Source organism: Acinonyx jubatus, chromosome B1, assembly GCF_027475565.1.
Source record: "Acinonyx jubatus isolate Ajub_Pintada_27869175 chromosome B1, VMU_Ajub_asm_v1.0, whole genome shotgun sequence".
NCBI classification, from domain to species: domain Eukaryota; kingdom Metazoa; phylum Chordata; class Mammalia; order Carnivora; family Felidae; genus Acinonyx; species Acinonyx jubatus.
Window position 1 is genome coordinate 49,276,913 of NC_069382.1, and position 16,708 is coordinate 49,293,620.

General features: G+C 38.7%; 1 protein-coding gene across 2 annotated transcripts in view; it reads right to left on the bottom strand.

The window, feature by feature from the left end:
• KIF13B (kinesin family member 13B) overlaps positions 1–16,708 on the bottom strand; it is a 201,031-nt gene that overhangs the window by 39,645 nt on the left and 144,678 nt on the right. Inside the window, exons 32-36 of one of the 2 annotated variants that reach the window (XM_053216665.1) lie at positions 15,308–15,400; positions 11,582–11,734; positions 10,720–10,797; positions 9,361–9,414; positions 3,750–3,770 (exon numbers count right to left, since the gene is read on the bottom strand). In XM_053216665.1, the coding sequence (XP_053072640.1) occupies positions 3,750–3,770; positions 9,361–9,414; positions 10,720–10,797; positions 11,582–11,734; positions 15,308–15,400 (399 nt within the window). The remainder of the gene's footprint in view (positions 1–3,749; positions 3,771–9,360; positions 9,415–10,719; positions 10,798–11,581; positions 11,735–15,307; positions 15,401–16,708) is intronic. The other variant, XM_027069655.2, reaches the window with a different exon arrangement.

The window sequence follows — 16,708 nt, forward strand, 5'->3', positions numbered from 1 at the left end:
CATAGTGGCACTCTGTCCCTTAGGAAAACTAAGTAGCTGATTTGGAGTCAGCACCTCAGCCATTTGGTGTATAATGGTCCAATGACAAATAATGTTGGTGTCCTCTCTTCCCCCAAGGCACACTCGGCGCTCCGCTAGCTTCCCGGGTAATATTTCCCAGCTGGCACCCCCACACATAATGTTACTAACAAATCGGAATGGAAGCAATAACTTTTACTGCATCATATATTCAAATATCTCAAGTGAGAACATTTGAAAGGACGCACACAGTACATACATACTGCCTTAGCCATACTACTAGCCCTGTCGGATTCGCTTCATCCATCTACCTTAACCTTGAGGAATTCCACATGCTAACTATTCCCAGGTCTCACCAATCAAAGGTAGGGACACAGAGATCTGGGGTAGAACAGACGCTGCTTTAGAGGGAACAACAAATTTGGATGATAAACTGGGTACAACACTCCTCCCTCCTCTTTCTGACACCCACAGATCTCTGGGGAAACATTCTACTGAAATCATTCACTTATTCTTTTCCTCCTATAATGCATGTCCATTCTCTTGCCAGAAATGAAACCTGTGGTTCAGTGTGTAACTACACACACTGCCCCCCAGGGACAAGGCAATTACTGTCTTTCCAATAAATTTTACATCCCTGGCTGTTCCACAGTTATTCTCCCTTTACTAAAATGTTGGGGGAGGAGGGGAGGTAGCATCCCAGTTACAGATACTTCAGAGGGAGATGAACTCAGGACAGTGAATAAATAGGACTTGGCCAAACACTAGATCATTCTGATCTCTTAGGAGCTCAGCTCTCAAAATGAAGAAAGTATGTATGTATGTATGTATACATATATACCTGGAATCTAAAAAGATAAATCTGGGGTGCCTGGGTGGCTCGGTCGGTTAAGCATCCGACTTAGGCTCAGGTCATGATCTCACGGTCCGTGAGTTCGAGCCCCGTGTTGGGCTCTGTGCTGACCGCTCAGAGCCTGGAGCCTGTTTCAGATTCTGTGTCTCCCTCTCTCTCTGCCCCTCCCCTGTTCATGCTCTGTCTTTCTCTGTCTCAAAAATAAATAAACGTTAAAATTAAAAAAAAAAAAAAAAGATAAATCTGTGATTTGTTTCTAACATTCTACATGTCTATCAAACTTCAGAAATCAGCCAAGATGAGGATATACAAGGGAGAAAACTCCAGCTTTGTTTAAGATCTTTAAACTAGCTTCATACTTATTAGGGATTATTTGTGCTAACAGGCTGAATTCAAAGAAATAAAACCCTATTTGAGACAGCAGTTATGTGTGGCTACCATCATGCTTAAAGACAAAATCAAACAGGGAAAACACAGAGGCTCTCAGCTGATTTGAGAACATGCTTAGGTCCTCCTGGTGCACCTAAAATTTCCGTTACTGCTCTTTCCAGACACAAATTCTTTAGGTTTTTCAGAAAGAGGTCTGTTTTTAATCAGGAAAGAGATAAAGAGGTAAAGAATGAGAAGTGCCAGTGACATTACAGGTCCAAAGGTGGCTTCCAATGCAACCAAAGAAGAAATGACTCATATTTGGCATCAGCCTTTACCTGTGCCACACTAAATCACTGTAGTTTTCAGGAAGGTGAGGCAGCCAAAACACACAAAAATCAGTTTTGTTAACTGAATATTCATTTAGGCATTTGGCTACTGCATCGAAAACTCCAATCGGAGGACAATAAACACAATATCTTACTAACTTAAAAAATATAAAAATTATAAAAAGTATAATTCCATCTAAAATGGCTTTAGAAATATCAATATTTTTAAGTTGACAGTGTTCCTTGCATCACAAAAGGTCTCAGTGCACAGCCAATTTTAGATGGAAAAACAAACAATCTGCTGAAATTAATTCTGCAAGCGAAGTCCATCTTGGTAGACTGGTCATAAGAAGCTTGCTAAGTTTTCATTATGTCTATTAAAAAACTGGCTTACAATAATGACAGTAACAGTAAATAGCAGTAAATAGCAACATCACTGCAATTTTATATCTATAGATAGATAGATAGATTTTTTCTATTTCTCAGTGCTCATCAAGATAAGTGTACTCTTAATCCCCTTTATTTTACCCATCCTCACACCCACCTTCCTTCTGGCAACAGCCAGTTTGTTCTCTGTATTTAAGGGTCTGGTTTTTAAGGGTCTTTTTTTTTGTTATTGTTCGTTTACTGGAGGGGAGATGGGTGGGAGATGGGCTGAATGGGTGATGGGTATTAAACAGGGCACTTCTGATGAGCACTGGGTGTTTTATTTAAGTGATGAATTACTAAATTCTACACCTGAAATTAGTATTACACTGTATGTTAACTAACTGGAATTTAAATAAAAACTTGAGAAAAAAAAAAAATGAATGATTGCTTTTAGGCCCTAAGGTGAACTTAAAAGTTGGGAGTGGTTCATCAAATTCCATTTATCTTTTTAAGATTAATTAGTCCATCAATTCAATCTTGGTGGAGCTCAGTACAGCAATTCCAATTCTAACATGGAGTGAGCATCGATAATAAGGGCATATAAAATATGGCGAATTGCAAGTATCATAGGCCAAACTAGAGACTGTTTTAAAAGTAGCTCACCATCTCCTCTCACCTCCCCAAGAGCCCTAATCCTACAAACTCTCTGCCCTTGCCTCCCTCCCACACCGTTTAGTGTCACTTTGTCTGAAATGACTAATCTTTGCCATATCAACTGAAAATTAGGAGGAAAAGGGAGATGTGAACCTCTTCTGTGGCCTCTCCCCGCTTCTGAACATCATTTCATCTAACCTGAATGCTCCCATATTACACAGGGGAAGACAGCACATCAAAGTCTGTTGTCTATAATTCTGATTTCATAATCAAGATCAGAGGGCTAGACACAGAAATGAATGGGACACAGAACCCAGAAATAGGCCCACACAAGTTTGCAAGGTAAATGTAACTAATATTCAAGTATTTCAAAACTCATTTTCTAGCATCTTAAGCAAGCATCATCAACTTCAGATTAAAATTATGTTTCTGACTCAACTCTCTTGTGCATTAAATACTTTCATTGCAAAGAAACCAAGATGGTCCTGCTAAGGAAAGTTCTGTGGTGTCAAAGAAATGCCCCAAGCACTTCTGCCATTTTTTTTTACTCCTCTTTCCCTGTTCCATGCTCGAGAAAAGGAGATCTTACAAGTTCTCAAATATTTATTTATATTATTTGCTTAATATGAATTATTCCAACTTCTCACATTCCAGAGCCTTCTAAATTCAGTAAGATGTCTTAATTCCTGGGCTCTTTTCACAGATACTTTCACAGTCTTAGAATAAGAAACATTTGAAAGGAATCCTACATACTGACTACCAAAGTTATTTTTACAATAAAGAGCCAAAAAAATGATTACAGTGTCAAATTTAGTCATCTTATAAAAGCTACATTTAAAAATTCATTTTTTATAATTTTTAAAGGTGTTTATTTATTTTTGAGAATGGGCGAGCATGAGCAGGGAAGGGCACAGAGAAGGAGACACAGAATCTGAAGCCGGCTCCGTGTTGTCAGCAAAGAGCCCGACGTGGGGTTCAAACTCAGGAACTGTGAGATCATGACTTGAGCCAAAGTCGGATGCCTAACTGACAGAGCCACCCAGGTATCCCTAAAAATTCATTCTTATTCTCAAGGTAAAAACAAGCATGATACAAGTTTTAGGTAGTAGGATAGTATTTATATCCCACTCATTAGGAAAACCTAATGAATTAATTACCTCTCCCTGGATCTCTGAAAACTGAAGAATGCAGGAAGTTCCCCCAAAGAAAAGAAAAGAAAAAAAAAAATGAGTCTGAGATTTTTCAAAACAGTTTCTTTTAGGATTTTGTGTATAAATTGTTATAAATAAAGCAATTGGAGACCTCCTCAAACACTATACACAAGAGAACTCTTCCTACTTAAAAGAGTAGGAAGTAAAATTCTTCACTTCTGTTTTTTAAAGGGTGTTGAATTTTGACAAACGTTTTTCTCTGCTCCTATTGAGATTTTCATACATACATGTTTTATATATGTTATATATGCTTTTTAATTCTAATTTATTTTTTAAATAGCTAATATGTTCACATGATCCCAAAATCAAACAATAGAAAAAGGCATCATGACAAACCTCCTACCTTTACCCCTACCTGCTCTTCCCCACACACTTCCACCCTCTCTCCAGGCAGGTAAATAATGGTATTAGCTTCTTATATATCCTTGTAGGGCTTCGTAGGCATATGCAAGCAAATCTATACACAGTCACACACGCTTCTCTCCTGTCCCTTTTGTAATACAAATGGCAGCAAACTATTCTGCACTTAATTTTTTAATTTTATTTTAATTTTCGTGAACATACAGTGTAATATTGGTTTCAGGAGAAGAATTCAGTGATTCATCACTTACATACAACACCCAGTGTTCATCACAAGTGCCCTCCTTAATATCCATCACCCATCTAGACATCTCTCACCCACCTCCCTCTATCCGCTCTGTTTGTTTTCTATCATTGTGCGCCTCTTATGGTTTGTTTCCTTCTCTCTTCCCTCCCTTCCCATATGTTTATATGTTTTGTTTCTTAAATTCCACATGAGTGAAATCATATTGCATTTGTCTTTCTCTGACTTATTTCACTCAGCATAATACACTCTAGCTCCATACACATTATTGTAAATGGCAAGATTTCATCCTTTTTGATGGCTGAGTAATATTCCATTGTATATACACCACATCTTCTTTATCCATTCATCAGTTGATGGACATTAGGGCTCTCTCTGTGGTCTGGCTATTGTGTGTGGGTTTTTTTTAAGTTTTTTCTTTTATTTAATTTGAGAGATAAAATATGTACACGTGTGAGTGCGAGAGAGTCGTGAGGGTAAGAGAGGGAGAGAGAGAGAATCCCAAGCAAGCTCTGCAATTCACAAACCATGAGATCATGACCTGAGCTGAAGTCAAGAGTCAGATGTTTAACTGACTGAGCCCCCCAGGTCCCTCTCAGTTGGCTACTGTTGATAATGCTGCTATTAAACCTGGGGTGCATGTACCCTCTCAAATCCGTATTTTTGTATCCTTTGGGTAAATACCTAATAGTGCAATTGCTGGATCATAAGGTAGCTTTCTTTTAGTTTTTTGAGGAACCTCCATACTGTTCCCCAGAGTGGCTGCACCAGTTTGCATTCCCACCAGCAGTCTGCACTTCATTTTTAATCATTAGGTATATCCTGGTTATTTTTCTATATTAGTACCTGCCTGGAAGGGCTCCTAATCATTCTTGCAGCTGCATAGTATCCCATTTATTTATGTGTGTGTGTGTGTGTGTGTTTCGCACGCGCATGCACATGTGCAGCATGTGCCCAGATAAAGTGTATTTAACCAGACCAAACCAATGGACATTTGCATCCAATCTGCTGCCATTATAAACAAAGTTTCGTGGACACTCTTGTCCATATCTCACTTCACATGTAGGTAAGCACTGCTACTGTGTAAAGGGATTCTGGTATTTTGTATGTCAATTAGTTAAAGCACCACCCGATCTTGAGGAATTCTATTATGGGTAGTGTTAAAAACAGGTTTTGAATACAAGGCCAATGCTGCATTTGAAAATGTTTTCCACTGTTTCCTTTAAAGGCCAGAGGGAGAGCCTCTGTTCCTTGCTGCTATTAGCAGGGAAAGGGTTTTGTTTTTGTTTTCTCGCTAGCAAGAAAATATAACTTTAAGAATATTTATTTTTCCTAAAAATCTTTTAAGAAGCTCTGCTTTAGATGATACAACTACTGAGGAACCCCTCCTCTGAAAATGCGGCAGCTACTCTGTACTCCCTTCTGAAGTGAGCCTAGAATCAAATCCTCTTTGCTTTATATTCTTTTCACTTAGTTTTCTAGCATCACGGATATAAGCCTCTATCAGCTGAATAACCTTACCCATTCAACAGGTCCATCCCATAAAAATCAGTCTTAGAAACAGTTTTCTCCTCCCTTTCTCCTAGTGAAAAGCAAAAGGTCTCTAATTATGATGTATGGACATTTCATTCAACCTAGCGAGAAGTCCCAGGATGCCCACAGCAATGAGATGGTGACTAAAGCCCAGCTACACCTACTAACCTCAGGGCCCAGGGATGCCAAGAGTCCAAAAAGAGGTAAAATAATAGCTTCACAGCTGAACTGGGAGCAAAGTTAGTAATGGCAAGCTGGCACCTTCCGTTTTCCCTGACAATACTTCCAGAGGGTGAGGAACGCTATGGTTGGGGAGAAGCAACTGAAGCCAAATTTTGAGGAAGATTGCCAACTGCTGCCATGGGAAAAAAGAGGCATTTAACTTGTTTGAAGTGTATGACAACTACTAATGTACACTGAAATAGAGTGGAGGGATCCAAATCCTTGTTGCTGTGATGGCACCATGACACCAGTAAAACCTGAGAGGGTGAAAATCAGACTTTCCTCATTTTCACTAAGTTACTCAGGGACCCCAAGAGGTCAAGATGATTAAAAAAGGAAGGTCCTCAGTAGAGTAACAAAAATGTGTAATGTTACAGTTATTCACTTAATATGATAGGTCCTGCTAACTTCTCCCCAACCCTCCACAGAAATTGCCACGGGAAAGGCTCCAAAAATCTCTTCACTGTCCCATCTGAAACAGTCTTTTCAGTCCTCATCTTGCGGTCCCTGAGGAAACTGGAAGGAGTCCTTCTTCAAACTTAAAAAGTCCTTTCTGCCCAGTTTCCAAGCCACTCTCTGTGGGGTCTTCTTTCCTCTTTGGGGACTCCTTCTCCATCAGCCAGGCCAGCTTCTCCTCGGGCACATGCTTGTGTGTATTATCAAGCCCTTGAGCTCAGCCTTTATTTAGATCTAAGTCCTCACTCAGTTGTTCAGCTATGCCCCTCAGCTCCCTAATCTGTCTTCTGCCCAGGCTTCCAGACCCTTCAACTGGCACAGACACCTTATGTCAAAAATTGAACTAAATCATTTTCTGCCCCAAACTTGTCCCTCCTACAGTTCATCTCTCCATTCTGTCACCTTTGTCTCCTCCCTTGCCCAACCTCATTCTTCAGGTCCTCAGAGTTCTAGACATTCTCTCTTTAATATACCTGAACCGCTCTCCCTCTCCCTCCCACTGCTGAATCTACTCCCCTGATCTCCTCCATCCTCCAGTTAAATTTTTTTCACACTTTTACATCGATAACTGTATGTATTTGTACTACATCCATTATTCTAATGTAATTTTATAGGCCACAGCCAGGATCCCAAGTGGGGTTTAGGTGGACTGTTAAAAAATACTTTCCACTTCAACTTTAACCATGTTACTGCCATTACTCCTTCAGCAGCTACCTGCCTCCCCATTACTCCTCGGCACAAAATGTTAGAACTTCTATAATCAGGCCCGTTCCCTCTGGGTTCTACCCCCCAGCACCCCACCCCCCGCCTTCTTTCAGTCACAATGCATGCACTGTCATGAACTGAGCAAGCTTTTTCATCCCTCCATGTTTTTGTTCACACTGCTGCTTTGACTCCTTCCCTGCCTTGGGTGGACTTCATTATTCTTCAGCTTACAGGGATTATCACCTCTCTGCAGCCTCTCCTGATCTGTGAATACTGCCTATAAAAGTGTCCACTCCCTCCTTTGGTCTCCTACTCTATCATACTTCTAGTATAGCATCCATGTTCCCTTACTCCATTTATTTGTGATTTAGATGAAGCACAATAATTTTCTTTCGAGTGATGATATTATTTAAACATAAGGAAATCGGGGTAAATAGAAAATTTTGGCCATTTCTTTCAAGGAATTTATAATATAATTGAGAATTTGGGTTAGAAGTAATGTAAAAAATGCAAAAGTCATGTTTTTTTTCTTTATATTTTCCTTAAAGTATTTAATTTATTTACAATAAAAAATAATGACATAATCAATTTCCCAAAATCTCAGCTTTGTTCTGGTAATCACAACTTATGCTGTGTTTATCAAGAACAAATCAGGGGTGCCTGGGTGGCTCAACTGATTAAGCTCAATTGATTACGGGGTGTCTGACTTCGGCTCAGGTCATGATCTCACATTTGCGTTGACAGCTCAGAGCCTGGAGGCTGCTTTGGATTCTGTGTCTCCCTCTCTCTGCCTCTCCCTGACTCATGCTCTGTCTCTCTCTCTCTCTCTCAAAAATAGATAAATGTTAAAAAAAAAAAAGAACTAATCAAACCCATCACTGGATCAGTGTAAAGGAGTAGTACTTAGTACACTTTGAGATACATGGTAGGTGATTAGTAAATTAATAAGCTAGAGAGAAACTTATATGTCTATAAACATATATATATAGCTCATTTTTCAGATCTAGGTTACTAGAAGTTTGCCTGAAATAATAGTGTGTGTGTATACATATACATATATGTATATATGTATATGTATATACACACATTTTTATGTATTATTTCAGGTAAACTCCTAGCAACCTAGATCTTAAGAATGCGTCTAATTATTCATCAAGTTAATTGTTCTTTTTCTTAAGTTTTCATGAGGAAAATTTCAAATGCACAAAAACAGAGTGTAGAATAACAAAAGTAGAAAGGATAGTATAATGAATCCCATGCAGCTATAACAATTATCAGTAAATAGTCCATCTTTTTTTAACCTATACCCCTGTCCTCTCCCTCAGATTATTTTCAAACAAATGCCTGGCATCAGGCTATTTTATAAGACACTTTTTATAAGTCACTTTTAACCTCCTCAAGGGTTAAGATACCAATACAGGGCTTGTTGCCCACAGTCGGTTGAATGTCACAATATCTAACCAGGTCCCTCAAAAAACATCAGACACAAAAAATACTGTGATATAGGACATCCAGTTATAACAATTTCAAGTGTGATCCCTTTAAGTAAATGATAAAGAATTATCTATGCTTAAAAGTCTCTTAAATTGGGGAACACTACATTAACAATGAATAAATTCCAGCTAACAAAAGTTCTATTCCCTTATTTTTCTTTCTTCTAGCAAATTAACTCTCAGATAAAATCTTCTTATTCTTCACAGATGTGTAATCATTCCATCGACATTTTACTATTAAAAATCTGATTCGAAGTTCTTTTATTGACACAAACAGGAAGATTATTTTAAGTAGAAACATGAACCTAAGTAATAATATTGGGGTTTAACCCTTAAAGAGTAGAGTAATAAGGCATAGTAAACCTTAATTTAACTGGCAAATAAAAAGAAATGAACTCTAAACACTTTCAAATAAATTTCACACAGTATAGAAGAGAAGGAGAAATTCTGACACGCAAAACTAGTGTGTGGTATTTGAGCAGGGGAAGCTGAATGGGCAACTAACTGTTCTAAGACTGACAGATAACAAGTTATAAACACTTACCTTGTTGCTGCCTAGACTGTAGAATGGAATAAGGTCTTGTCGGCTGCCAGACAACTGAAGAAGAAATACAGAGGGTGTTAGTCCTTTATGTGAGAAAGTATATAAATCTACAGTCCTGGAAATACAAGAATTTGAAAACCAAATCAACAGGACGTTAAAGTCTGATAGCAGAGACGTTGTGGAGACCAAAGCTGTAAACCAGGCTAGCGTAAACTTTGGGATGTTATTAGGCACAATTTTTTTTTTTCTTTTTAACTGAATGGAACTTTAAGGCAGAAGGCTTGTGTAAGATCAGATACCCCATTTATACTGAGGCAACAACTGGCTGGGCCTGAGTAAGGGTACTTAATCTGTGTTTCCCCTTCTATTGAAAGGATACCAGGTTACTGGTTATCTTACCATGTCCTGATCTTATGACTTCCTTCTCTGGGTATTCGTAGCAGATGTATAGACACAAGCTATTTAATTTTAAACCATAGGATTCTAAATGCCAAACCTCTGCAAGTATCTCTGCATTTTGATGTGTCATTTTCTAAAGAAATGAGAAGATTTTAAGTTGAAATAAAATGATATTTCTTACTGTCTGAGAATGTTCCCAATCTTTCAGTCTAAGATCATTAGTGATGTCATTCGGTCACTCGGAGGCCCCATGTGCCCTCCCATCTGATACTCTCCCTACCTGTCACTATGGTCTCTCAAACACTAAGGTTAAGGGTCAGCTGCTCTTTACAATGTTTGTACTGTGGTTTTCCTTAGTGCAAAATTCAGACAAAGGTAGTATTTTTCATACCCACATCTTTGTCAGAAGTAAGGAAAGGAAAGATAAATCACAGGGCCACAATCATATTTCTTTGCGAAGAATTATTTGTATGCTTAATATGCACATAAATTATATCTATGCTTCAAAAACAACAATAAACTTAAGACACTGTTATGAAACAAACCTAACTTATTTTACTCATTTATGCTACCCTGGATGGCCTTTCAGCAACTGAGTTTGTAAACCGAGTCCAGACTTCTCCTCAATTTAAAAGTAATGAAGTTAGGCCCAGAAAATTCAAATGACTTACGCAAGGCACTTGGCTAGTTTTGCTTTAGTTCAACACACACTCACTGAACACCCAGTCACTGTGCTAGGCACTGCTCATACAAAAATAAAGGAGAGACATTAGAAACATACTTTAATGGATACTTTCCTTACCACACTGGCTAGCACAGTAGCACAGTCGCTACATCAGTTCAGAGAAGGAAATGATACCCGAGATGAGAGTTACAAGGATGGAGAAGAGTTATCCAAGCAAAGAAGAAAAGGGAAGGAGAGCCCAGGCAGAGCACCAAATGGGGAGTCCATGTACTCACTCTGTTCACATTTGGAGAGCTAATACTCCTCCTACTCAGTTTCCCCTTTCCTGTCAACTGTTCCTTCACTGTAACTTCCTGTTAGAAAATGTACACAGGAAAAACACGTATCTGAGACAGACCTCCAAAGCAATGGCATGTAAAGCAGTCTTTGAGCTACTATCTCTACACACACGTTCCTTGTTCTTTAAATAATGGCTGTTACTTCACATGATGGAATGACCCAATTCCAATCACTGTGGAATATTCAAAGTTAATTATATAGCTGTTGGTTACTTAGATCACTCTTTTATCTCTTGATGGCCCCCTTGAAGCTGGCCAGAAGTTAGTTCCAGGAGAAAGATCATGAAAATTAGATCATTCACTTTTATTTTTCATTAGGATCTTTGGTTAGAAATAATAAAAGTCTCGATATTGCTATGTAAAATGAGGTTTAAGGTTCCACTAAGGATTAGGTTTACTGCTGGCATCTCTATTATCCCTTCTAGAGAACCACTCTAAGGCTGTGGCTGGCATATCCAGCTAAGCAAAGAAGGGTCCATTCTGCCTCATACCTACGTATTTCTTCCACAACATTCTTGTCCATTACCAAAGAGTTTTTAAAATAATTCTTCAGCTGGAGAGTTAAATATTTTCTCCCATTAACTCAAGGCAACTAGATACCATTTAGTGTACTGGGAAAAGTAACTTCCCAGTATAGCTTTTGTATGTTCCAAGACTTAACTGATAAGTTGAATCTAAATTAATATGCCCCACTTAAACAGATGCTTCAAAGGTTTGGATGTAACAATCCTGTGAATTGTAGAGAGGCAAAGAGAATCAGGCTGGGTCAGCACCACTGCTACCAGCTCTGTTGGCTAACCTGGCGAAGACGATCCAAAGTGAGAAGGTTCTCCACAGCCAGCACACTTCTGAGGTATTTTTCAATATAAGCCTCTGAGTCAGCAGAAGCGGTGTTTTCAACATTAGCTGCCATTCTTGCTAATGTTTCTCGTTCCTCTACTCCCTGGGCATCCTGGAGAACAGAAAGTTGTGTATTAAAATTAAGTACTTGGTAGAAGAAAACATAAAAGCTTCTTCATCTATACAAGTACACACACACACAGAGTACTGAACTAAATGGGACATATTCCAAAACTCCACTTTACTGCCAGCTTTCAGAACTCAAAATGCATTTCCCCACAGAAATTAACGGTATGAATTGGTGGTTAGGTTAACTTGAAAGGTTAACACAGTGCCACTGAAACACAGCACATTCTCAATAAAATTGTCCTCTGCTATGTTTCTGTTGCAAACAGAAATGTTACTGGTTACAAAGGATTTGGTGGAAATAGCTGGAAATATACCACCACCACAATACTTCAGAAATACATCATGAGGGGCAAGAGAGAGGAACAAGAAGCTGGGGTGACAGCAGGACAGGGGTCGGGTCCAAATAACTCCAGTAGGAGGCAGACACAGGTATGGAGAAGAAGAATGCAAAGGAAGGTTGGCTTTCCACCCGTTCCCTAAGCAGCAGACCACGGACTACACGTCCAAGAAGTAGCAGCTTTTAAAACTGGTCTCAGTCCTCAACTCTGGAGTGAGACAGGCCAAAGGCAGCATTGCACCCACCAAGAAGAAAAGTATCTTGGGAAATTCTCACTTGCTGTGCTCTTGCCAAGAGCCCATCCCTGCTCCTCTGACATGGGCGGCCCGTGCAGATAAACAAGATGTTCACAAGTCAGGGAGGGACGTTGTTAATGTATTTAATCATGTCAAGCAAGCTTGGCTCCTAACAAATTACTCTATTCAGAGAAAATCTGATACTTTATTTACTTGCGAATTTGTCAGAATAATGTCAAAACCCACAAAATATATATCCATATGCCGCTGCATCTTTAGATGCCATCAACTTTAAGGAAAAGAAAAACATTATTTTATATACCACTAAGGAGAAAAGAAAAAATTCTGCCAATTAATTTTAAGATATCAATTATTAAACACATTCTAAAGTCAAAAATATTTTTTAAAATTTAAATAAGCTTTAAGAACAGATAAAATGTGGAAGAATCTGGAAGGTGGCTTAACTTCACAAAACTTCTGTCTCCTACCACTATAGGATTCATTTGAGCCTTTTAATAACTCTGAAAAGAAGCAATCATCCTCATTTCATGGATGAGGAAAGATGAAGGCCACGTAATTGGCAAGAGAGTCAAGATTAGAACTTAGGTCCCCTGATACTCCTGACAAAGTAGTCCTTTTACCTCTCAACACACAATACTTTTTGGTGTCTGAAGGGAACAGGAATTATCCTGATTTTATAAGAAAAGGGAAACTTGAGTTTTATAGAAACAGATACACTCATGTTACTCATGTCCCTATCAAGATTCAAAACATTTCCATTACTTCAGAAAGTTCACTTACGGCCTACCCTTCCCCCCAAGGCAAGGTAATTTCTTTCACCACAGATTAGTTTCACCGGTTTTAGAATTTCACATAAATGGAATCATCCTTTCTTGTGTCTGGCTTCTTACATTCAGCATAATGATTCTGGATTCATTGAAGAAGTTCATTTCTTTGTGTAGCTAAGTGATAGTCCACACTATGGATATACCACAATTTGCTTATCCATTCATCCACTAATGGATGTTTGGATTGTTTCCAGTTTTGGGTTCCTCTGGATTCAGCTGCTATGAGCATTCCTATACACATCTCTATGACACACATGGTCACTTCTCTTGAGTAAGCACCTAGAGGTGGAATTACTGGGTCCTGGGGTAGACAGTTGAAACCATTTCCTATTCTCTGGCCTACCATCAGTTCTTTTGCCACCAAGCTCTCATAGCTGCTATAACAGGGAACACAGAGAACTTTTCAAGGATTTTTCATGATGAAACCTAGCTCCTTGAGGAATCTTTTTGTTTCTAAATAAAAAATAAACTAAGTGTAGTCCTTTTCCTGTTAAGTTTTAAGTTTTAAGTCTCGCTGTTCCTTTTTCTTTATCATCAGGATTTGATAATGTGAAAATAACACTTGCCAACTTAGATGTTTAGATAATTATTAACAAGCAGCCCAACCACATGAGGTCATATGCTTCTCTCTCAATGGATCCCCCTGCATTTCCTCCCTTTGAAAACTGTATCACTCAGGGAATAAAAGCACCTTTAAAGAGGATAAGGAACCTACAGTTGGGAGGGGATGAGACAGGAGGGGAAGGAAAATGAGAGAAATGGAAAAATGGAAGAGAGTTCACTACAGCAGTCATTGTTTCTCAACTGCATTCAAACCATGTATAGAGTTAAAGTATGAAACAACCAGAAAGACATAAAACATTCAGACACAGAGAATAAACACTGCATCTCTTGCTGAGCATATAAGTATACAAAGAGTAATCGACTACAGACCCAAGATTTTGCAGCTAGTCTAACTCTGAAAACAGACTTATTTTTAAAATGTGCAGCAGGCTCCAAATTAAACAGTTAAACAGCTAATACTTACTATGTAAGTCTAACACTTTGGAGATCCAGTACAAGACTTCCTGCGGTATAAGAAATCTAAAGCAGAGCCTAAGCACTATATAATCTTTTCACCCTTCCAAAAACTCACTGCTTAGAATACATTTTGTCCACCTATTGTTCACTCAACAGAATCAACAACTTCCAGCACTCAAAAATGAAGCATAGGGTGCTGATGTGGACCATGTGGTTAGTAGGGAGTGTCCACTCCCAGCGCACTCTCCCATTCTTCACTCCCTAGGAAAGTATAATCTGCACCTCCTCACTCCTCGATTCTGGATGGTGAGCGTGACAGACGGGACCGCTCTGATTTCCCTTTTGCAGAGTCCTTTTCTAAGAACCGTCATGTCTTCCTACCCCTGTAAGGAAGGCCTCCATTGCCAGCTGTGTCGAAGACCAGGTGAATAAATCTGGGATTAAATATTAGGAAGCAAATGAAAACTACATCGTCCAGCAAGCTTCTGTCCGGGGGTATTTGAAACCCCATTTGTTTGATTCCTATGGCTCTCTCAGTTCAGAAAGGGAAATAAGGAGAGGAAAATAATAATAGGATCTATAATAATGGCAATTACAATTTACTGCTGTGTGTGTGTGTACAACATCCTTAAAAAACAACCCTGTACAGAGGTATCACTAACCCAATTTGATAAATGAAAAAATTGAGGCTCAAAGTAACTCACTAAGTGCACCTCACTGAGAGGTGATGAAAGTAAGATTTCTGTGTGATTCCAAAATGAATCTCCAAAGCTTGAATCTCTATTTTGAGCTATGTTGCCTCCCTTTGGAGGGTTACAATATTGTTACCTTATGTCTACTAGAAATGAAAAGGAGTGCTGTCTTCTAGGAGTATTGATTTGCTTTTCAAAAGAAAGTTCTTCTTCAACAAAATACTAAAACCAGAACCTTTGAAGCCACAAGTACATTTTACTATGAATCACATTAAGATTAGAAAATTCCTCTACAAACCTACAGCATTTGCCTAAACACACATTTTCATGGACTATGTATTTCTTGGGTAGGTGACTTTTCAGGGACATAGCTCTTTTTACATGTTTATTTTTAGTAAACTCAAATTTTGTACAATCCTTCACCTCTGGAATATTGGAGACAATCTCAAAAGTCACTCCACAGCCAGGAATAGAACTTCGATGTGACATCTTTTTTAGGAGACTCTGAGCAAAACCCTAGAGAAAAACAAAACAGAAAGATATGGTTTCCTACCTCAAAAACTGAGTGTTCATTAACAAAGCATAAGGGATACTGCATTCATTCTAACAAAAAGAAACAGAGTATATTTCCAACATAAGCAAGCTGAAATCCAAATCACTAAATAGAGACTCCTCAACTTCATTTTAGTGCACAAAACCAATTTATTAGATTCTTGCCGCGTGACAGGTGCTAGACCCATTATATGAAGAGTATAAACCCACAACTCTGGAAACAGACACTGGGCATCTGGTTCAGCTCTGCTTAAAGGCTACAGAAAAAAAAGACTGTTGACTTCAACACAATAAAGTGACCTTCTGAGATGTAAGCAAGGACTGGTACTCTTATACTTTTTTTTTTTTTTTTCCAGTACAATGGACATCTTGCAGCATGAATATTGACAAGTTCGGGCATTAAATTCTTGACCAAAGCAGGATCGTTATGAAGAATGATTTAAGAGTGCATGGTCATTGTTTATGCTGACTGTGCTCTTTGCACAGTTAAGAATTGAACTGTTGAATTAATGCATATATGACTCATTTGAAGATGCTGCTAAGACTGAACATCCTGTAGAGGTTGAAGAGAGCAGGGATGAGGGCAGAATACAATTGGTGAATCAAGATAAGAAGAAGAGAGAATATTAAACTGATGCCCAACTTTTTCCCTCATTCAAAAGGGAAGCAGGAAATATGTGAGAACCTCCGAAAAAAAATAGAAAAATCCAGCTGTTTGGTCCTAGAAGTACATATTTTCACAAACCTCCTTAATAATAATTTCTCTCCTCTTCAGTGATCTATCGTTACTTTTTAAAAGACTGTAACTTTTATGGGGCACCTGGGTAGCTCAGTTAAGCCTCTCTTGATTTCGGCTCAGGTCATGATCTCCCAGTCTGTGGGTTCCATCCCTAGAGCAGGCTCTGTGCTGACACCATGGAGCCTGCTTCGGATTCTCTCTCTCCCTCTCTCTCTCTCTGCCTCTCCCCTGTTTGCTCTCTCTCTCTGTCTCTCACAAAATAAATAAATAAGCATGAAGAAAAAAATAAGAATAAAAATTAAAAAATAAAAATTAAAAAATAAAATAAAAACTGTAGTTTTAGAATGCAAACAGACCAGTGATTTCAGCCCTTCATTCTACCCACTTCAGCCTTGCAATGCTGAGCTACTGCCAATTACACTGGTCAGAGCTCAGCTGTAGGTTTGTTTTCTTTTTAATGGGTGGGGAGGGAAGGTGTGGGTGCTGTTGTTACCTACTTTTTGCTTTCCTTCTGTATGGAACTACTGAAGCTG